The 24,120-nt window shown below is 45.2% G+C and overlaps 1 protein-coding gene and 1 long non-coding RNA gene across 3 annotated transcripts in view; one reads left to right on the plus strand and one right to left on the minus strand.

The window, feature by feature from the left end:
* Positions 1-16,114, minus strand: part of B4GALT5 (beta-1,4-galactosyltransferase 5) — a 69,877-nt gene extending 53,763 nt beyond the window's left edge. The window contains exon 1 of one of the 2 annotated variants that reach the window (XM_070246924.1): positions 15,981-16,114. In XM_070246924.1, the coding sequence (XP_070103025.1) occupies positions 15,981-15,990 (10 nt within the window). In that variant the 5' untranslated portion in view covers positions 15,991-16,114. Of the gene's footprint in view, positions 1-15,384; positions 15,669-15,980 lie in introns of those variants that run through there. The other variant, XM_023626724.2, reaches the window with a different exon arrangement.
* LOC138920010 (uncharacterized) lies at positions 14,432-16,213 on the plus strand. The gene is made up of 2 exons (XR_011430599.1): positions 14,432-14,626; positions 16,051-16,213. It is a non-coding gene; the product is annotated as an uncharacterized lncRNA (long non-coding RNA).
* Positions 16,214-24,120: the final 7,907 nt, after the last annotated feature.

Raw genomic sequence — 24,120 nt, forward strand, 5'->3', positions numbered from 1 at the left:
GTGGGGTCTTCCAAAGGGCCAGGGGCGCCAGGTCAGCCCAGAGGAGGCCACGCAAATGAACCTGAACTACACACTCACTTCCTGTAACTGCAGATTTAGAGGGCAAGCTGTGTCATACAGCTATATTTGAAAAAACACAAAGGAAATAAAACAATAGCAGTAGTTAGTATATTCAATGCGGCCAGGGCAGCCCAACCCACCCGCTTTGGTTTCTGCTCAATTGATCTATCTTTGGGCAGCTTCTCAGTCATTCAAAGTCTAGTTACTGTTGACAAACTAGACAAAAAAAATACCAGAATTGAGAAAAATAATCACTAAGTATAAATATGTTTCTGAGAAAACCTTTATTTCTCCTTTGTAGAACCCAATCAAAGGGAGAGACGGATCAACTATTACACGTGCACATTGAATTAGCCACGCTATTACATCACTCAATGAAATCTGAAATTCTCTATTTAATTTTATTAATAATATTTAGGAATGACATTAAATCAACCTGACACCAAAGGGGTAAGAATTTCCCATCAAGTTTTCCACATATTGGTAAACACAGCAAGTATGTTTTCTTTATAGCTTTGCTTTCAAGGATCTCTTGCCAGAAATAATCTTATATCAAGACACTATGTTTAGTTTAGTGGGGGAAACACAGAACTAACCAGAAAAAGATGTTACAGCAAAGAGACTGTAAAAGGTTATTCCGACACAGACACAGCATTTACTAAATTGCCGCCACTCTTCTGGAAGCAATTCCCTCAGGCTAGCAGTTCCTAAGGTGCAAAATTTTCAAGTGTCTGTGTGTGTATAAAGATGAGAAGGAAACAAAGAAATGAAAACACTTGAGATGAAAAGATAATTATGAATAAATTATTGTAATTTCCTTTTATCATTCTTACATGTTGATTTAATAGTTTAAAAATATTGTTCAACAGAACAAGGGCGGTAACATTTGTTAGATCCTAATTAAACATGGCTCACTTTGGAATGCTTCTGATGACAGAAGCTTACATAAATAATCGACGGGTAAGTCTGCTCAACCATCACAACGAAAAAAGGTGGTTTTTCACACATACAATACGATCATAAACTACAGCTTCAATCTATGCAGACTGTTTTACTATTTTAACTACAGAACTATTAAATTAATAGGACAATACTAAAATTAAATTGGTGGTATTGTTAACATGTGGCAACTGGGGAATGTTACTAAACATAAACCACAAAATCTATGCCAAAACAAGTCCTAAAAGAGGTATTTTTGCCATTCTTTTCCCTTGCAAGCTTTGCACTGGCCTTGGCCAAAGCTGACGCAAATAGTTACAGAAATTAGCAATATATTCTCAGCAAAAAGGCCAAGGGAACCAAAAGAACACAGGTGGTAGACACGCGAGCAGGAACTGCCTGCTCCCAGGGCTCCTCAGAGACTTCAGCATCCTCAGCCTCGGCACCTGCTCCTCCAGCCCCGCGGAGCCTTCGAGGTAACCCCACGGCACGCAAGAGGATTACCCTCTGCAAACAAGCTGGCTGGTGGTCTGCCAGCTCCGAATTTCCGGGGTTCAAATGAAGGACGGGATAACGGAAAAAATGAAGCCCTCTGGAAACCTGGATGGGATCAACTGCTGCCAGCCTGCTCTCCCAGGTACCACTGCACAGAGGTGCCAGCATTAGCACGAGTGAAAGTCGCTTCCCTTCCCCCTCTCCTCCCGCTGAGCACCGCGATTACGGGATGGTGACCGGGGAGGGGACATTTATCGTCGAATACCTCACTAGTACTAAAACTTGCAAACACCAGACAAATATTCTCTCCTTTAATCCTCACGATAATCCTATATTTATATACTGTTTGTCTTCCCTTTGTACATATTAAGAAATGCTCGTTTAGGTAACTGGATCCACAAGACATCTGAACTGAAATAAAATCCAATTATCCAAAAGCTTTAAAAATCTGGGTTATTAATAAACCTAAGCCTGTACTTATGTTTTGTTTTATTTCCTTTTGGGGGATACATTTGGGGCCCTGAATTTCACCTTTATATTTTTCACATATATAAAGGTCACATCAAAAAATTACCTTTGTTCATGGGGGTCCATTATACTACTCATTCCACTTTTGTATATGTTTGAAATTTTCTATAATAAAATTAAATGATTAAGGAATAAATTATCTTAAACATAAAGCTGCCCAAAAGAGTAACTCTTACCCAGGGTTAATTTCCCCCAGTGCCAAACGAAATTCAAATAAATCCAAATCTTCTATTTCACACAACTCTTAAGATTTCTGAATACTTAAACCCAGAACGAAAAAGGCAGGCATGCCAAGTCAACAATGAAACAAAATCAGGTCAAATCAAAACCAAAACATTTCACCTCCTCCCACTCTCACATTCAGATTCAGACAAACACACACACACACACACACACACACACACACACACACACACACGGCACAATGAAGGATTCCAGCTGGCCTTCCAGACAAAGCAACTGATGGGTGCTGGCCTAGCACTAGTCAGCTCAAGCTTTTACTGAAAAAATAATCTCAGCAATAGAGGCAAGATTATTTCTACCTTCCACCCAATAGCACGGAGCATACAGATGAGCTATGTATGAATAACAGACTTACTCTGCCTACCATCTATATGTACTCCCAATTTCAGAAGGTGTTTCTTCCTCATTTCTCCTTGGAAGAAGTAAAATATAAAACAATTTCTCATTTCCTAGGCAAAAACTACCTCTCAAATTAAAGACTGGTGAGAATATTCAAGACATAAAGGTATAGTTCTTATCATAAATTTGAAAACACTAAAGCCATCAACCTAAATAGTCTTCTAACTAAAAATTAGAAGTAATGTTCTTAGTAACGTATAAGAATTATTGTATCTGCTTCATCCTGAATGAGGACTCACTGTTTTCCTACATTTGTCAATTTTTTCACCTAAATTTCTTTTTTTTTAAAGATTTTATTTCACCTTTTTTCCCCAAAGCCCCCCAGTACATAGTTGTGTATTTTCAGTTGTGGGTCCTTCTAGTTGTGGCAGGTGGGACGCCACCTCAGTGTGGCCTGATGAGCGGTGCCACGTCTGTGCCAGGGATTCGAACCAGCGAAACCCTGGGCCACCAAAGCAGAGCGCACGAACTTAACCACTCGGCCACGGGGCCGGCCCCTAAATTTCAGGTTTAGGTACAAGACAAACCATTAATACATTCATTTGTGACTTGTAATTTTAAAACATCATACACATGCCACATAAGGCACAAAGCACTTAAAAGGATTAAAACGCATGTTGAATCCTAAATGGGCAAAGCTTAAAACTCCTACTTGCCATCTGCCCGCAAACCAGACCCCTACATAACCAAACATCTGACTGTGTTGGGCGTAATTAATCTGAAACTGTGCTATGAATACTTTTATCATAATTAACATTTTTACAAATCCATCATGTTTGCATTTGATCCTTCTAGTTCGTCACCTAAAGTGTTAAAAGTCAGCACAGCAACTTTTAACACACCCGAATGAGGAGGGAGCCGGCTGGTTGTGCTTTTCAGGACCTCAGATCTGTCCACCTCCACTTTACCTCACTGACTCAACAAATAAATATTTACTGAGCATCTGCTGTGTGCCAAGACAGTGATCTAGGCAGGGAGGCAACAAGGAACAAGAGAGACAAGGCCTATGCATTTAATACTGAATCAGAGGTCTGAGGATGGGCAGGAGTAGAGGAGTCAGCCAGTGGAAAGGAAAAGGTAAGAGCTTAGTCTATGCTGGAAACCAGGCGGAGGCCCGTGTGTCTGGGGGGAAGGGAGGGGAGTGGCATAAATGAGGCTGGAGAGGGAGGCGGAGGCCAGATTACCAAAGGCCTTGTCATCTACAATAAGGAGTCTGAACTTTATCCTAAGAGCAATGAAAGCCTGTGAAGGGTAGGAGACAAATTCATCATGACTGACAAGTGTTCCTGGCACCTACTCAGTGCTGGACTTCTGTTCGAAGTCCGCACTCTTCTGGGGGAAGGGGAGAGGCCTCAGCAGGTAAATGCACCCCTCCTCCCTTGGTCCAGAGAGCATCCGTGTTATTAACAAACTTCAGGTCACTGCTCATCACCGTCACCTTGACGCTCTTTGGGAGATAAAGAGCAGAAACACTCCCTGTAAACATGACCACCACCAAGAACCAGCACAACCAACTGGCCCAATGGGGTAAGAAATTAAACTAAACGTCTTCCCAAGAATTTCTTAAAATTTGCTTTGCTGTCTTTAATGTCTACAACTAAAATATATTCACTGTTATTCCTAGCAATTAAGGAAAGTTACCAATTGACCACCAGTTGACCTGACCCTCAATTAAACATATCCATCCAGGAGGATAAAATCACTCAAAACAGAATTTTTTTTACTAAAGTGAAGCCGTGCTCCCTATCTGAAGGCTTAAAAAGTAGCAGAGCTACGGTGTCTGCCTCACTCATCTCTGTGCCCCCACGCCTAGCCGACTACAGGGGTGTAACATGCAGAGGTTACATTAACAAAGTCAGCTCTGAGAACACAGCCAAATCAGGCAAACACAAAGACAAGTTTGTACTTTTTTCTTTTGTCACAGGTCCCAAAACATAAAAATTTTTTAAGTACCCACCTGTCTTTAATCACTACCATTATCACTCACATTTAGAGAAATACATTTGCAGTTCAGCTGACACCAGGAAAAAAAATCCCATTGCCAAATTTTACCATGTCAGAGTTGCAGGAATCCAGCAGGTTTTACATGTTAGATTTTTCTATTTCCTCATTCTTTAGCACTCTCTTCATTTTCTGTAATGCTCCAAAGGAAACAGGAAAAAAAAATCCCGTGCTCACATCACACACCTGCTGGTCATCCAGGGACCATCCTGGCAGCCAGTTCTCATCGCCACCTGCTATCCTGTGCCTGGCCGTGGACCAGGGAGGCATGGGGAAATAGAACGCTCTGGTGAATAAAGACTTACCAATTTCCAAAGAATCAGAAAACAAAAAAACCACGCTTGGTACCAAACCCAAAGTCACGCCTCCAGGTCTTCCTTCTAAGCACCACCACTTATTACGAAGTAACAAACTAGAAAAGGTGCTGGTTAATGGAGATTCCGGGCCAACGACAGGCCAAGGAATACCTACTTTTCCCCATCTTCAAAGTCATCAGGTCCTTTCATTTCTGAATGGAAAAAAATGAGCCCAGTGTTTCATTAACTATGCTCACCAATATATATAGTATTTTCCAAATTTCTCTTCTATATCATACGTTTAATCAGTAAACTGTATTGTCCCCAACACCAAACACATGGAACCCCAACATCTGGTCCTGTCTGAGATGGACTTTCAGAGAACTGCGATTAGAAGCAGAAAACACTGACATTTCAGTTATATTCCAGTCCTACTGAACAAAATAATCAACAAACAAAAAACACCAAATAAGATACGGACAGTTCCTCTTTAATCAGAAAAGGTCTTCAAACACTTGAAATATCTGACGGTATCTGCAGAGCATGGCAAGTTTGGCAAACAGAGTGACCTTTTAAAGACAAAGAATCAGAAATCAAGAAACCAGCATCAAACTTAAACACGTAAGAGCAAGATAAACCAAAACACCTTGACCATTGCTTCCTCCGAAATCAGAGCAGTAGCAAATTGTGTAATAAACGCCTACCAGACCTTTGTGGACAGAAAATGGAATGGACGCACCATAAGGGACAGCGTGAAGTGATAATACTTAGAGAGCGGAGTATATTTTTAAAAGTACAAACAAAAGAAAAAAAATAGATAAATTGGACCTCATTCAAATTAAAAACTTCTGAGAATCAAAGGACACTATCAAGAGAGTAAAAAGAAATGACAATCCATAGAATGGGAGAAAATATTTGCAAATCACATATCTGACAATGCTCTGATATTCAGAATACATAAAGAACTCCTAACAACGCAACAAAAGACAATCCAATTAAAAAATGGGCAAAGGACCAGAAGAAACATTTCTCCAAACAAGATGTACAAATAGCCAATAAACACATGAAAAGATGGTCGACATCATTAGTCATTAAGGAAATGCAAAGCAAAACCACAATTTCACACCCACTAGAATGCTTATACTTAAAAAAAAAAACACAACAGAAACAGAAAACAACAAGTGTGGGGCTGGCCCGGTGGTGCAGGGGTTAAGTGCCCACGTTTCGCCGGTTCAGATCCCGGATGCAGACACGGCACCGCTTGGCACGCCATGCTGTGGTAGGCGTCCCACATAGAAAGTAGAGGAAGATAGGCACGGATGTTAGCTCAGGGCCAGTCTTCCTCAGCAAAAAGAGGAGGATTGGCAGCAGTTAGCTCAGGGCTAATCTTCAGCAAAAAAAAAAAAGAAAAGAAAACAACAAGTGTTACCTAGGATGTGGACAACCTGGAACTCTCACTGCTAATGGGAATGTAAAATGTGCAGCCACAGTGGAAAAGTCTGGCAGTTCCTCAAAAAATTAATTAGAATTACCATACAACCCAGCAATTCCACTCCTAGGTCTATACCGAAAAGAACTAAAAACAGGGACTCAGAGACTTGTATGCCAACGTCCACAGCAGCATTATTCACAACAGCCAAAAGGTGGAAACAATTCCACTGTTCGTCAACAGATGAATAAACAAAATGCGGCGGTAGATACATACGATGGAATACCATTCAGCCACAAAAAGAATGCAGCTGTGACTCCTGGGACCACATGCAGGACCCTTGAAACATCCTGCTACGTGAAATGAGCCAGACACAAAAGGACGAATACTGTACGACCCCACTTCTACGAAGTGTTTAGAAAAGGTAAATTCACAGAGACAGAGAGTGCATTAGAAGTTACTGGGGTGGAAATGGGGAGTTATTGCTTAACGGGAAGAGAGTTTCTGTCTGCGGTGATGAAAATTTTGGAAATACTGCTGATGGTTGCATAACATTGTGAAGGTAATTAATGCCAACAAATTGAACACTTAAATACATGGCAAACTTTATGCTATACATATTTTACAACAAAAAACAAGTAGCCAAAAAAAAAGTACACAGTTTTGGGCAAAATGAATTCAAAGTCACTTCAAAGTCAGGATTAATACAAGTAGCATTCCCTCCCCCAAAGCAAATGCAATCCAAGAACGAGAGGCCGGCTTGCCCACAGGACAGTTTCTTCGTTCATTTCATTAAATGTTTAAGTGCATACAATGTGCTGGGCACCATCCTGGACACAAGGTAATCACCACCCAGAACACTGCCCCATCGTCACTCTATAGGTTATGAGGATACGGATAAAATGAGTGTATCTTCAAAAGTTAAAAGATTAAAAGCTTTTATTTGAAATACACGGATTCAAAATGAGTACCTCAAGAATCCTAACGCCAGCCTACTATCTTCTTTGGTCCATCTGGTGTAACCTCCTTAAGTTGGCAATTTTGTCATTTTTCTGAACTGGAATAAAGAATTTTTCTTTTTTTTACTACACAAACATGACCACGACACAGCATTCAGAAAAATGCCTTTTTCTGACCCTCACAAGCCAGTGAGTGATCTGCTGATCAGAAAATAATATACATACATCTCAGTCATGAATATAATTTAGGCTTGGTGCCCAAAAGCAGAACTCCTCAAAATGGGGTAACAGGCAGTTCTATGAAGAAAAAAGTGCTCGTTTTTCATCTTTCTAAGTTTATGGTTGCTCAACATATGAGAATTAAGCAAAAGGTTTAAATGTCTAATAATCATACTTTTAGGACCACCTGGAGGGAGAAAAAAACCTCCCCTCTTTACTGATATTTAAATGTTTTACAACTCTTTTTATTTTTTTTTAAATTGAGGTCCCATTGGTTTTTAACACCGTGTAAATTTCAAGCATACATCATTATATTCCAACTTGTGTAGACTGCATCGTGTTCACCACCAAAAGTCCAGTTGCCATCCGCCAGGGTACACATGTGCCCTTTACCCCTTCGCTCTCCCCTCCCCCACCCCCTCACTAACCAACAATCTGTGCTCTTTAATAAAAATAATAAACAGTTGCGCTCCCCAGTACACCCTAGATTAATCTAAGTTTTACAACACAACCCTGAGCTCTCCTACAAGGCACCCTTTCCTGTACCTGAGCCTCCACAACATTTTTCATCTGCATAATTAGGCCACTGATCGCCTCAGAGAGCTGTTCATAATTGATGACAGTAACTAAGGACCAGCTTGCTTTCTAGCGGCCACAAAGTACCTGGCCATCTCGTAACCTGGGACAGGAGAGAAACAATGCCTAGAGTCCAATAATTGCTTATCAAACTAACAAAAGGAAAGGGGGAGGAGAATACGAGAAGAGACAGCACTTTCAATTATTCAACGTCATTCCCATGCCTGGGAAACACACTGAATTCACGAGATCAGCAGGAGGTATGAACGTTCTTCAGTAGAAAGCCACAATATAAAAAGAAGTACTGGCTCAAAATGTAATATGGATTCGTTTTCATTTAACATCTAATTACCCAGAGGAGTGAGGATGCGGCAGGAGTTAATGAGTCCTGGGCTCCAGTTCGTGCTTCAAAGCAGAAGTGTGAAGCTAGAGGAAAGAACTTACTTAGCAGATTAAAACTTAAAAAGATCACCCAGGGGACAAAAAAAGGGGAGAAAAAAAAAGAAAAAAGCGGGAAAAAAAAAGAAAAGGTCATAATATCCCGAAGATATTCCCATAAAATTCTTTTAGTTTTTTTCCTTTTGACCAAGACAACACAAAAGTTTTTTTTTCCTTTCTTTGTCAAAACAATTTCAAAGAGAGACTTCAAGTGTAGAAATTCTAAGTCTTCCTTTTCGGGCAAATGTGCTAAAACCATAGCACTGCACGGTGTGAACGGCTCCATGCACCGCAGAGGGAAACTGATGTGACAATGCACACCCACAGGGCAGCACCCGCAGCGGCGGCGCAGGGCTCCACTGAAGGCGGGAGACCAAGCAAATGGGGAATCAGAACTTCTCAAAACAGGGTGTCTACTTGACAAGAAGTTACTATTTCTTCTTCTGCTCCAGTTCACACTTGCTCAGAACCATGTAACGTCACATCTAAAAGGGACTCTAGAATCTGTCCCATGCCCTCAGTTTATAGATGAGAAAACTGAAGTAAAAGTTTGGATCTAGTTATTGGTAAAGTCGGACTGGGGCCCAATCCTCCCAACTCTCGATTTAGTACCAGCATTAGACCGAACAGACATGTCCTATGGTCACAAATCATAATTACAAACATGGGGAGCTTTGTGTCAAGCTCTGCGCTAAGCCATTCTACACGCATATTCCTCTTCACGCCCCTAACAACCCTCAGGAAGATAGTACCCTCTAAATGGCAGATTAAAAAACTGAAAATAACTTGCCCATTCAGTCAAGGTTGATTCAAACGCAGATCTGGCTGATTTCTGTGTTAACGTTCACTCCTATTCTAGAGTCCTTACCACAGCGCACAGGGTCCTACGTGGTATAACCCCTCCCACTACCATCCTGTCACTCACAAAAATCCAGTCAACCTCCGCTCAAGCTCATCCTGCCTCAGGGCCTTTACATGTGCTGGCCGTCCCCTATCCCCACGCCAACCACCACCCCCAGACGTGTGACTGGTTCTACCCCTCCAAGTCAAACAGCCCTCTTCGAGGAGGCTTTCCCTAACCACTCAATCTAAAGCAGACCCCCAGTCAGGCATGCCCCTACCTGAAACTGTCTCGTAGAGTGGACTGTCTCCCCATCAGAATAAAAGCACCACAAGGACAAAAACCTCCCACTAGCATGAAAGCACCATGATGGCAGAAATGTTCTCCCTCATTCACTTCTAGACTGCCCAGTACTCAAGAGTCTCTGAGGAGAGGCGGCACTCAAAACAACTATTAGCTGAATATAGCTACGGAGGCCTTGTCTGAACCTCCATTCATCAGGGGCATCATACAATTCAGCAACCGCTTACTTACTATCTTCTATTTTCCTCTGGTTGCTTCTTGTGATTCATCTCATCTTTTCAATCATGTTGTATGTGCCTCAAGGCTATCTTATAATTCGCAACTTTGGGCAAGTTAACGACTCAACCTGGGCTTATAAGAACATCTATAAAGTGAAAAAAGCAGTCAAAAGTCTAGAATTCGCTATGTCCCATCGCTGCTAACATGACAGGCAGACATTCAAATACTGGATTATTACTGACCCACAGATCTTACATTTTTTTAATCTTCTCACAACTTTCTACAAAAATACACCTAGTCTGCAAAGGAAGCCATATCGATACTTGGCTGGATCAGAAACTAAAGACTAAAGACCGACTACCCTTTCACCGCCCTCTTCTCATGACAGCTCCAGTAACTTCTAAGCCGACGCCCAACCTGTCTGCTTCTGATTATCCTTCATCTCGACCAAGCTTAACCTCCAGCTTTCTCTATTTCTTTGTCAGGCCTCAGCAGCATCACATTCCTTACTTCTGCTTGCTAACGTTTCATTTGCTTTATACAGTTGGATGTTCCCAACACACCTCCCATGATCTAAAAAGCTGCAAAATCAGGGGAGAAGTCAGTCAGCAGCATCCTGGCGGCTGTGCATGTGGAACTTCTACTCTCCCGAAGAGCTCTCAAGAGTCATGGCCACACACAGCCCCTCCTTCCTGGTGATTTATCAGCCCTGCTCCCACCCACTGGTCAAGCTCAGGGGGGAAAACGGCAGGACTGGAACAGAATCATCTACTGGCTAGAGCCTCGGCAGCCTGGGACGGTAACCGACACTGTCTGAACAGCAGCTTCCAAAGTTCGTCCAAGACTAGCATATTTTCACTGTTAAAGACATTTCTACTCCAAACCCAAAACTGTGTGTCCAACACAGCAAAATTCTGCAGAAAGGACATCAAAGGTCACCAAAGTCCTGGTCCAAAGTAATGCTGTTGAGTTTTATAACTTGGCCTTGTTCTCCAAATATGGTTTCCTTCTAAGAAGCCTGACACAACGCGATACTCAAAGAAAATAAATTTGAGTGAGCGCACGCAGTCGGACGTGGGGGGGGGGGGGTCTTTCACAGGGTGAGGCTTTTTAATTTTCTGAAATAAAACAGCTTACATTTCACTATGTGTGTTTCACTCCAGAAAAACTCGGGAACAAAGTGCACTCAGGCATTTAGAGGGCATTTGCATGTGAGGAACAGCAACAAAAGGCTATTTTCATATTATACTTCACTGAGGGGAATCTGAAATTCTTCTATGGTTATTAGAAAAAGCTGCATTTGATTATATAAAACATCTATCTTATCTAAAATCTTAGGTCCAATATTTGTACAGAATGTGAATGAACTGTCAACTTTCTATATGTACAAACATCTCATTAAAAGTTTTATTAAGATGAAGTTCCGGTTTTTCAAACAGCTTTGGTTTCTGTGCCAAGTATAAGATCAGAGAATCAAGTGACTTGCTCAAGGTCATTTGGTCAAATCGGGTGGGGTCAGAATCGCTGTTTCCTGCCTTCCAGAGGCCAGCCATCAGTCAAACTTTTCTCCGAACTAGGCAGGTCAAAAGGGAAAAATCGTTCCCCATTTCCTTTCCTCAATAATCAAAGGACAAAAGAAAAATTAGTTTCAATGGTAGAACTTCACTGAAATTTCATCAACGCATAGAACATCACCTCTAACTGTACACAGGCACCTGTCTCAAAATCAGTATATATTTTAACAATTTGTAACCTCTATCCAACCTTGCCCTACGATAGCACCATAAACTCATTATGATGTTTTTAAACCATCACTTCATACGTACATCTATAAATAATTCACTTCTCTTATCTTCTAAAAGACCTGGTCAGACTACAATATGGAAGTACTCTGAGCTCTTAGATTTTTTTTTTAAGTTAAAAGATCACAAATAAGTTCAAAGTTTTCTTCAGAACCCCGAAATGAAAAGGGCTATTTCAACAGTTCAGGTGAAACAAGTGATTACGTAACCGAGACTCAGCCAGGCTGCAGGGGGGGGGGGGGTGGGGGGGGGCGGACGGAGAGGAGAGGGATGTAAGCTTTTTATCGCTGGATCACCTTCCTCCCTCTTCCTTTTCCAAATCTACCACCTCCCTCACACTTTCTGCCCCATCCTTTCATTTCTACTTTTAAACTGCTGATATAAAACACTACTTTTAAATTAATAACAAAAACATAATGTCCAATGAAGCCATATTTAAAAATCATTAACTGGATTGGGATGAGGATATTAAACTAGCCCAGAGCACTCTGTATTTGTTACAAACATACTACACCCATATTTAGTAACACTCCAATTTCCTAGGTCAAAGGGTACCATTACCCCCATTTCAGGTGACCCACAAGTCCAGGAAAATTTCCCTTTGCTCTCAGACTATGATCCATATTAAAAGCTGGCATGAGATCTCAAAAATACTAAGTTAATAGTTAGGCTGAAATTGTGGCTAGGTTATATTATACATGAACAACTTTAAAACATTTATAACTAACGTGACTTTTCTCTTATCTCAAACTCAAGTCTACCTGTCTCTGAATATAGTTGTAACTCACTCTTGGACTAATGATTTCTCTTTAGCCTTTGAGCGAAACGTGGCCACAGGGTATACAAAGCAACTCGAAAGCAGGACTGGAAAAAATTAAACCTGGAAGGAAATACAAGTCTGACACTTTCCATGATGCCAGAAAACAGAACTATCATTATTTGGAAATGTATTAGCCGATATCCAACTGTTTTTGACCTGCCAAAACCCAAATTTCATATGGTTCAACCTAATGTTATTTTCCAAGCTCATTTTAATAACTGTCTCAAATAAGGTCTTCATAGCCCAAGGCACATAAAACCTTCTATTTCTCTAGATTGCCTTAACCTTTTGAAAAGATTTGCCACCCTCTGTCCAAAGCTGGTCATTTGAAAAACTGAGTTCATTAAAAGGAAAGCCAAGAAAAAATAAAACCACTAGGCTGAACGCAACCTGCTTGTGAGGACCCTAAAACCACTTTTTTAAAAAACTGCCCTCTCCACCTCTCCCCTTTGCCACCAACAGAATTTGAATCTTAAGCAGATCTGTCCTTTACAAGACCTACATTTAAGGAGAAACCGGTGAAAACTTAAGTGCTTTGCATCTTTTCCAGTTATTATTCATACAGAAATCTAAGCGTGGTAGTAGCCCATCGATTTACACTGGGGTTCCACTGACCTAAAAATCTACCATTCAGGAATTTTAATTAAGTTGGTAAGTTCCATTTCTGTCAGAGAGTCTGGCTTCTAACCTTTCTAATCAAAAGGGTGATTACCATCCCAGTGGGATATATTTCTCCATTTAGATATGGCTGATATATGCACCCACACCAGAAATAACCCGTCACTTTCACAAAAGGGGTTATGGCTCCAAGACTGCCTAGAGATCCAAACCCATCATTTCACACCCAGTTTTATTATACGCTAATATCCAATATGCTAATGAATTCTTTTCTCAATTAATTCCACTAATTACTCACCTATTCTTGTTCTGCCAAAATTCCTATCTACTCATCTGCTCCAGCAGGTCACATCCTGTGCCTTCCTAGAGGGACGCTTCTCCTAAGACACCTCACAAATTGTTAGGGTAACCTGATGCTGCCTGTTCCTTCTTCCTGGATCTAGTTTACAGTAGAAATCATTAACATTAACCACCAAATGAAATATGCTCTTAAAAAAAAAATCAGGAGATACTCTCCTGCTCTATCTAGAAATTTCTCTATTCAGCTAGTTCAGTGTTGACAGATCAACAGAGAATGGTACTAGTCATGATTACAATCCAAAAGAGCATTTCCCTCCGGTTAAATCACCAACCCTTTCCGAATATCCAAATAATCCAGACTTTTCATAGAAGAATTTAGTCTCCTTGCCCCACCCCCAACAGCATCTTCTGATCATTTCTCACCCTAAACTGAGGTTCTCTCCCGAGCCCTGTGCTGATGCCTAGTCAGGCAAATATACTCCTTAACCCTTCCATCTACTCCCTTCTTTCTCTAAAGTTACCTATAATAACCTTTTTTTTTGAAAACTCGCTATGCACCGGGTATAGTGATAAGGGCTTTAAAAGGGAATTTATCTACTTCGGCCCTTAAAACCCTATGAGGTTAAGAATTGTACCCCCATTTTACAGAAGAGAAAAGGTGAGGCTTAATAACTTGCCCAAGGTCATACAGGGCAGGGATTGGAATCCAAGTCTGACCTCAATGTCCTCTGACCTTAACCCTCATGCTGTATTTCCTGCTAGCAATCTCTTTCTTTATGTCCTAAGTGTCTGCTCTCTGGTCTTACAAAGCCTATGGCTGGGCAGAGCTCAGTTTCTCTGGAGGCCCTTTCCTTTAAAGGACATGCCTTTCAGAAGAATGAGTACCCATTGCATCTTTTCTCCACGCTCCTCCTTCCCACCTGGCACCACTTCCCCAAGGCCCTTAATCATTATTTCCTCCTCTAGGGCCCATGTAAATTTCCCCTCTGTCCCCACAGCAGACACCATGGGATACTGAAGAGCCACCTTCTACCCTCAAGGCTAGGAGAGGGCAGAAGTGCAAGAAAGGAAGAGCCCAGAGCACCCCTTCCCCGAGCCTCAGGCAGGAGGAAACTGAGGCAGAAGATGGATGGAAGGGGAGGTGGGATTTGAGGAGGGAGAGGGGGGAAGGGGGAGGAGACGACAAGGGTGTGCCCTCGGGGGTAGGCAGGGCAGGGGGGGTCGGAGGTGGGGAGGAGGGGTGGGACCTCAGGGGTTAGGAGATGGGATGGGGGTGTACCTCCACACGGGGGGAGGGTGCCACCCGGCGAGGAAAGGGATCCGGCCACTCGGAAGAGAACGTGTGTGCCGGGGAGGATGACCTGGCGGTGGAGGTAACCGGGGAAAGTGGAGGGAAGAAAGGGCGGGGGGGGGGGGGGGGCAGGAAACGGCGGAGTCACCGGGAGGAAGGAGGGGAAGGATGGATGGGAACCGGGAAGGTGGGGCGCCTGGAGACCGGGGCACCGGCTCGGCGAGGCGGGTGGGCGGGGGGCGGCGCGGCCGGGGTGCGCGGAACGCCGGGAGGGGGCTGGCGAGCCCCGGGCGGGGATCGAGGAGCGGGAAGCTGGTCCAGGGAGACAGGGCGGCGGAGGGGGCGTCCCCGCGCGAAGCGGAGGCACGGCCGGGGTCCCCCGGGGATGGGGTGGGGAGAGCAGGGTGGGCGGGAGGCCGGCGGGCGGAGGCGGTTCCGGAGCCCGGCGGGGCGCAGGGGGCGGGAACGTCCTGGCGTCCCCCCGAGGGCCAGGCGTGGGGTCTCCCGCGGGTCGGCCGGGTCCCCGCCGTCGTCCCGGGGGTCCTCCGAGGCCAGGCGGAGCCCGGCCTCCCGGAGCGGCCTCCCCCCGGCCCCAGGCCCCCTCCTACCTATGCCGGGCGCCACATAGACGAAGTAGAGCAGCGAGGACGACAGCGAGAAGAAGAAGAGCGCGGCGAGCAGCGAGCGGCGCGGCAGCCGCAGCAGCCCCCGGCGGACGCGCATGCTGCAGCCGGGCCGCCGCGCCTGGGCCGGGCCGGGCCTGCTCCCGCCGCTCCCCGCGCGCCGCCGCCTGGGCCTCGGCCACCCGCGCGCGGGCCTCGCTGGCCGCCGCTCGCCGCCGCCGCGTCGCTGCCAGCCGCCCGCCGCCGCGGGCCGGGCCACATGAAGCGGGCGGGGGCCGGCGCGGCCCGAGCGAGCGCGGCGCCGCGGCGGGGCGGAGGGCGGGGCGGGCGGCGGGCGGCGGGCGGGGCCGGGCCGGGGGCGGGGCCAGCGCCGGACGCCGTTGCCCCCGCCCGCCGACCCCCGCCCGGCCCCGCGGGGAACGCGGCCGCGTGGCGATCGCCCCTCGCCCGGCTCCGAGGGCCTCGCTCGAGCGCAGGCGTGGGCGCGCGTGGGCGCCCGGGTCCCGGAGCCCGGCGGCCGACCGCGGCCCCCAGCTGCGGCGGGAGAGCTGGGATCATAGGCACGAGGGCTCCGTGGTCACCTTCATTCATTCCTTCTTTCCTTCCTTCGTTTACTGGTTTACCGCGTGTGGAACGCCGGACGTACGCCAGACACTGTTCTTGGTGCTGCGGATGCTGCAGAGAACAAAACGGCCAAAATCTCCGATTTCTTGCAACTTGCGTTCAGATGGGAGGAGAGAAAGAAACATATCGGTTCATAATATCAGATACTGATAAGTGATATGAACACAATAAAACAAAAGAGTGTGTCGGAGGCGGGCTCCTGTGGTCAAGGAAGGCCTGACTGAGCAGCTCACATGAGCTGAGACATAAAAGGGTGAACAGCAGGTGCAAAGGCCCAGAGGTAAAAAAGCCTGATCTGCACGCAGGTAGACTCCCAGGCCAGCATGGATAAAATCCAGTGAGGCAGGGAGAGCTGCAGGCAGCAGGCGGGAGCTCTAGGCAGAATCATAAGGAGTGCAATGATAACAGTGATGTAATTGCTAATAGTTAGCAATGTGGCTTTACTTAGCTCATTAAATCCCCACAAAGGCCCTGAGACCCGTGCTCTTGTTATTACTGTTGTAAAAATGAGGAAACCCAGGCTCCTAAAGGGAGAAGCAATTCACCCAAGCCTTGCAGCAAGGGCTAAATCAAGATTGACCTGTCTCCCAAGACAGGTCCTTGGCCGCTAGGTTACAACTTCTTCAGCATTCCAGCCGGCTCCTATTCGCATCTTTCAGGCAAACTGGTATCCTACCCCACAGGATGGTGTGAGACCATATACAAAATGTTGCCTTAAGATTGGCCCCGCCCAGAAGCCCTCCAAAGGCACTGAGCAGTCCCTGGAGACTCATGGTGAGGGCCCGGAGAACCAGCCCCAACTTCAAGAAGCTGCCAGCAGCAGTGAGGCGGCAGATGTTCCCTGTGTAGACACGTCTGAACCTGGGGCACTGTCTTGGAAGGCCAGAAGCAGTCCGGAGGAGAGAGGACTTTGCAGGGATTCTGTGAGAACCAACAATAATCCTGCTTTATACTCCTAAAGTGATTTATACTTTTTATGGGTTTCCTTGATCCTTTAAGTGAGGGTAGTATAGCTAGGCTGCCCAGGGTTCTTGACTCCCAACTCATCCACTCATACCTGAGTGACCTTAGGCAGGTTGCTTAACCTCTCTGTGCCTCTCAGTAAAATGGGGGACGTTTTTAGTAACAACCACATCAGGTTGTTGTGAGGAGTTGAGTCATACATCCAAAGGCTGGCACGTAGTGAGTGCACGCAACTCTCACCAGTTCCTGCAGCCCGGGGAGATGGGATGGGACAGAAGAGGCTTAAAGAAGGAACAAAAAAGCAGAGAATTTTGGCTCAGACAGATGAGCTTCAAATCTTGGCTTGGCCTCAACTGGCTGTGTGACGTTGGGCAAATCGCTTACTCCTCTGAGCTCCTATTTGTCACCTGTGAGATGGGCCCAGTCTGCCACCCACAGGGATGTGATGTGAAAGAAGTAGGATGGCAGAGGGGAGGCCCTGGACCAGAAATCCCAAACCAGCTGGAATAATCTGACCTGCAACTTCTTTTATCTGGCCCGCCATGTTTTAATAAACCTTTATTGTTTTATGTTTAATAAACCTTTTCAAACATACAGAAAAGTTGAAAGAATAGTACAGGAACACCTGTCCATTCTCCACCTGCATGCAACAATTGTTATTTTTCCAGATGTATCTATCTATATTCATATGTACAGTTTTTTTTCTGCATTATTTAAAAGTAGGGTGCTGTCTTACTGGTCCTTCGTACCTCAATACTTCCGCAGAAGTCCTAAGAAAACTGACATTCTCCTACATAACCACAATAATATTGTGACACCTGGAAAAATGAACAACCATACCATAATATCCTGGGATATCCAATCCATTCCCAAATTTCCCCATTTCTTTAAAGAATGTCTTTTAAAGCTGTTTGTTTTTCCTCTAACATTATCAAATCAAGGCTTACACATTGCATTTGGAATTATTTCCATAGTATTTGTTTATCTACAACAGTCCTTCTACCTTTTTTTTCCATCATTTCCCTCCAACATTTTATTTAAAACATGTTTAAACCTGTAGGGAAGTGGAAAGAATTGTACAATGAACACCCACCATGCAAGGTTTTGTTTAATTGAACTAGTGCCAGGTCAATGGGATTTCCACGTGGGAAAAAGAAGCTTCTGCCTGCCTCGCACTGGCCACAGAATCAACTCAAGATGGATTGTAAATCAGAATGGGAACAATAAAACAGCTTTTAGGCAAAAACATAGAAGAATACTTTTATGGCCTTGGAGTTGGCAAAGATCTCTCAAAGAGGACACAAATACCAACCCAAAGGGAAAAATCTGATAAATTGGGCTATGTTAAAATAAGAATTTCTCTTCATCGAAAGAGACCATTAAGGGAAAGAATAGGCTGCACGGTAGGAGAAGAAATAGAAATATATGGCTGATAACTCAAATCCAGCCAACAACCCAATAAGGAAAAAAAAAACAAGCAAAAGACTTGAAGAGGCATTCATAAAAGAAGATATCCAAATGGCCAATAAGTATATGAAAAGTGCTTGTGTTTGTCTTCTGAAAAGACAGACTGTGGGGCACTGGATCTGAGGACGAGAAGGAGCGCGCGGTGCCGAGCCCGACTTTGAACGGCCGAGGAGAAGAGCATGAGTCTGCCAGGGAGACGGAGAAGTAGGTGGCGAAGCCAGGAGTCCGGGTGCTCTGGGAGCCGAGGGGAGAGGTGCCTCTGCCCGTAACAGAGGCTCTCGCAGGCCAGGGGCAGGACCGACGGGAAAGTGAAAAGCTATGTACGATGCTGTCAGGGCGGGACTCATGTGGCCGGCAGTCAGGGGAGGCGTCCTGCGAGATTCTGATGACCTTTGAAGGGGAGTTGAGACAGGCTTGCTCGAGGTGGGCTGTGAGAGGAGGCCTGCCTGGCTGGAGCATCTGGTCCCTCCAGGGGAAAAGAAAAGGGGAGGGGTGAGGCCAGAGGGGCTGCCCCTGTGGCTCAGCAGGAGCCCCTGAGTCAGAAAGATCTGGTGACCAACCAGTCCTGCCTCTTCCTCGCCCTCACTCTGTGATCTCAGCAAGTCATTTCCCCTGTCTGAGCTTCTGTTTCCACGTCTGCAAAATGGGGATCGTACAGTTCCTCCTTCCCAGAGTCACTGTGGGGATTTGAGATAGCGACTGTAAAGTGTCTGGCATGCAGCAGGTGCTCAGTCAGTGGGATCTGTTGCTATTCTCTGCTTTTTCCTATGAGCCATAGGGAGCCCTTGAAAGTTTTAGAGGAGGGGAGTAGCCAAAAGAAAGGGAGGTCCCTGGAGAAATTCCAGGAGAGCACAAGTTGGGCCTCGTGTGCATGTCAACACCCAGTTACATGCTTGCCCAAACCAAACACAAAAGAAAAGGATCCACAGCCTAAAGTAAGTCAAAAGTAACCCCATGCCCTGCCCACCCCTTCAGACTCTTCTAGAGAAGTTTCCAGGCACTCGCCGTTGCACAATCCATAAACACTAATCACAGGTAGTGTGATAACATCACAGAGCAATGACTATCTCAGTTCAAACTCCCAGAGGCAGTGCACAGATAAAGATCGCTGACATGCGCGGAACGCTCTCCAGGTCCCAGGAGCCTTGGCATCCAGTGCCTCCAGTGCCAGGCACGCCTGTTGACTGAGCGTTGACCCTGGTAACCTCCAGCCAGGAAACTGAGACTCAGAGCAGAAGCGACAGGCATCACTTCCTGCCAGCAGCTTTAAGACCCACTGCATCCTTACGCCACTCTTTTCTCTCTTCCACAGCAGTCATTGGTGTTCCCCAGAGCAGCTGCCCCACTCGCTGGTGGAAGTTTCCCCAACCCCATCTGGCCACCATCTGATGAACATGTCACATGAGCAAGAAACAAAACTTTGCTTTAAGCCTCTGAGATATAGGGACTGTTTGTTACTACAATGTAACCTGGCTTACCCCAACTGATCATGAAAATATTCTCCTGCCACTTGCTTTCTCCTGACATTATTTTTATAAGACGTATCCACAATGGGGGGCCAGTCCCGTGGCCGAGTGGTTAAGTTCCTGTGCTCTGCTCTGGTGGCCCAGGGTTTCACCGGTTCGGATCCTGGGCACAGACATGGCACTGCTCATCAGGCCATGCTGTGGCAGCATCCCACATGCCACAACTAGAAGGACCCACAACTAAAAATACACAACTATGTACCTGGGGGCTTTGGGGAGAAGAAGAAAAAAAAAAAAAGGATTGATAACAGATGTTAGCTCAGGTGCCAATCTTTAAAAAATAAAAATAAATAAAAAGACGTATCTACAATGAAACATGTAGCTCGAGTTTATTCATTTTCATTGCTGAATATATTCATCATATAATTAGGCCACACATTTTAAAGTCTTTTTTCCTAATGATATCTGTTTAGGTTGTTTCCAACTTTTTGCTATTCCTGGTCCATAGATCCTCAGCCACAATTCAAAATCTAAAAAATTCTACAACTTAAAAATTTTTTCCTAATTTATTTGGCAGCAAGACTTGACCTGACCTGAACTTCTTTAGTGGCAAAGCCCACCCTCAGTAGACAGAGAGCTATCAATAATCTTCATCATACTTGATATGACTAGATGTCCCAGTGAGGAAATATTTAGATTATTACTTACAGGGTGACTCATCCTCTCGAAGGGTGTTTTATATATATATATATTCAGTGTATGTACCATGTTACCTTTCAAAATTCTGACATACATTTTCTACATTGCAAAACACATCTGGCCCCAAGAAGCTTGGATAAGGGGTGGTGGCCCAGTACTGACACTGCTGCAATGAACATCTTTAGCACAGTGTGTTTTCCAAAGCTGGCCTCAACAGTATTTCCCATCCCCATGCTCTTCCAGAACTTTTTAAAATTCCCCTCCCTTTGAATCTGGGTGGGATTGTGAATCACTTATAGCCAATGAAAAGTAATAGAAATGACAGTGCACAACTTGTGAGGAAATGCGACTTCTGACCTGTTGGTTGGGACCTTCTCCTTTGGAGCCTTTGGCCACCACGCTGTGAGGAAGCCCAGGCCACATGCAGAGGCCACGTACAGGTGCTCTGGTCAATGGCCCCAGTGGACAGCCAGCATCAATCACCAGACATGGGAGAGCACAAACCTTTAGATATTCCAGCCCCCAATTCTCAAGTTACCCTGAACCTTCAAGTCTTCCCAGCTGAAGCCCCAGACGAGCTGTGCTCTTTCCAAATCTAGGAGCATGATACAATGGTTCTTGTTTACACCTCTAAGTTTGGGGTGGCTTGTTATGCAGCAATAGTGACCCTGACAGTGGCCTTCTGTATGCATCCTGTGCAGCAGGGCAAGAGTTTCTCCAGAACACACGCATGCAAAGAGTGGGTTTGCTGAGCGGTGTGGGAGGCACACCTTCTGCTTAACCGACTAATTCCAAATTGTTCACCAAAATGGGTACGCCAATTTGCATTCCCTCAGCAGTGAATGAGGGCTCCCGTAACTTCCTGCCTCGCCCACAGTTGCTGTGATCAGGGCTCTGCCCCTCTGCCACAAAACCCTTCTGAAGAGAGAGAGTAAGAGATGAAGCACTGCAGTGAAACAGTCAGCAACAGGCCTCCGGGAGCCTTGGTTCCATGGAGGGCGGTATCTGCAGTCAGACGACTGATTTCTCTCCCTTTCCTAAATTCTGCCACTGTCTTTTCTAAGGCCTAAGATATGACAGCGTTGCTCCTGGGGAGTATTAACTGATAAAAGTGATTCTCTCTCAACAAATGTTTATCAAGTTACCAAACTAGGTGCCAGGCATTCTTCTAAATGCTAAGAGAAAATGATGATGATGACGACGACGACGATGATGATGATGATGTCTAGGTACCAGGCATTTGTTGAACTTTTTTAGCCACTTAATGTCCATTCACCTTCTGCAACAGCTCCAATGTCCTGCTCCTCTTGCTTTCAGTTGTGTGGCTCTCTGGGGTTGCTGACTCTGTTACAGGGGCCAGCTTGGTCAGTCAGAACATTGCATTCCTCTAGTAGTAATGATTGGCTCAGGGTTGGGCAGACTGGTCAGAGCCAATGAGACTCAATTCTCAGATGTTTAAATGTATGCTTTTGGAGAAGCCAACTTTCTCTTTCATCGTAGGTATAAATATGAAAGGTCATGAGGCTGGCTCAGTGGCAGCCATTTTATCAACATGTGGAGCCTGGTAATGAAACTGGCATATGGAGAAAGAGTGATGCAAGCAACAAAGAGAAACTGAGTCCTGATGACATAATTTGAGTCCTGAATCCAGCCAGTCCTGGCTTGCTATCATTTTCCCCCCAGTTTTGTACCTGCTGAGATTGTTCTGTCTTGTTTTGTTTTTAACTGAAGTATAACCTATATATAGAAAAATACATGTCACATGCATACAGATCACTGAATTTTTAAAACTGAATATACCCATTTAACAAGCACTAACATCAAGAAATAGAACATCACTGGCACTCACTTTATATAAATGGAATCATAGTCCATACTGTCATGTCTGACTTCTTTCGCTCAGCATTATGTTTGTGAATTCATCCGTGTTGGTGAGGTTGTACGTCATTCGTTTTAATTGCTGAATTTAACTGCTGAATTCAACTGCTGAATTCCATTGTGTGAATATACCACAGTTTATCACCCAGTCAAACGTTATCCAGCATTTGAGTGGATTCTAGTTGCAGGCTGCTGTAAATAATGCTGCCACATAGTCTCTAGGACAGTGGTTGTCATACTAGTAAACTACTCTCTTGACATAATGGACTTTCAACTCAAACTAGCTTAAGCAAAAAGGGCATTTATTGACTCAAATGACTATAATGGCCTGAAGCAGAGCTATGCGGCTTCAGGCATAGCTGGATCCAGTGGTTCACGTGATACCACAGCACTCAATTTCTTTCCATACCTTAGCTCTGCTTTCCTCTGGGTTGGCTTCATCAGATTCACCTGCTCCCCCTGACCAGGTGGTCCCCACAGCTAAGGAATCCCCAGCCAAAAAAAGAGAGTTTTTATGATCAAGTCTCATTGGCCTGGCTTCAGTCACATGTCCATCCCTGAACCAATCACTGTGACTAAGGGGATGGAGTGTGCTATATGGCCAGATCTGGTCATATACCCACCCCTGGAGCCAGGGGGCAAGATCAGCTTCACATGAACCATGTGGCCGATAGTGGGAGAGGTAGGTCCCCAGAGGGAAGCCAAGGTGCAGTTACTCCAGTGGAATAGATGCTGGGCAGGTAAAAACAACAGAGATTTGTGGACCATGCCAAGCATTTCTTTATGCCTTCCTGCATTTACATGCTCTGTTTCTGCCACCAAGAAAGCCTGTATTCTCATTTCTATCATCCTGTAAGACCCAGCTCAAGTATTTTCCCCATCAGGAGATATCCGAGAATCCTTGGTCTGGATACTTGGATGGGTACCCTCAGCCTCCATTTTGCTCTCCTGCTATTGGAAGAGTCTCAAAACCTTAAAATGGCATTCCACAGACTCCCTTGCAGCTAGGAGGCCAGTGGTAAATTAAGTTCTGTCAATTAGATGCATTTGCATGAAATCTGGAGGGTGAAAGGGAGGCAGTGGCCCTCTTCCTGTGACTGTGGCAGCTGACCAGCCAGCTCTGGCAACTGGGAGGAGCGTGTGCAGTGGAGTCCACTATCTAGTCCCCAGTTTGGAGGGTGTGAAGCAGTAGGATGTGGCACTGGTGATGGCAGGAGCAGTAGCAGTTGGATGACCTCTGGTGCATGGCCATGGTGGAGGAACCTTAAAACCAAAAGTCCAAAATGGTGGACTGGCCTGGCGGCGTAGTGGTTGAGTTCGCATGCTGCACTTCAGTGGCCCAGGGTTCGTGGGTTCAGATCCCAGGCATGGACTTACACACCAGTCATCAAGCCATGCTGTGGCTGTGTCCCCCATACAAAATAGAGGAAAACTGGCACAGATGTTAGCTCGGGGCCAATCTTCCTCACCAAAACAAAAGTCCAAAATGGTCACCCCAACCATTCTTCCAGTTTTCGTGATGATTCTGTAAGTGCCTAAGTCCCTGTATGAAATCCCTTTTTGCCTGAGATACCTGGAGTGGTTTCTATTTCCTGAACTAAATCCTGCTGATAAAATTCTCTCA

The sequence above is a fragment of the Equus caballus genome, chromosome 22 (genome assembly GCF_041296265.1).
Source record: "Equus caballus isolate H_3958 breed thoroughbred chromosome 22, TB-T2T, whole genome shotgun sequence".
NCBI lineage: Eukaryota > Metazoa > Chordata > Mammalia > Perissodactyla > Equidae > Equus > Equus caballus.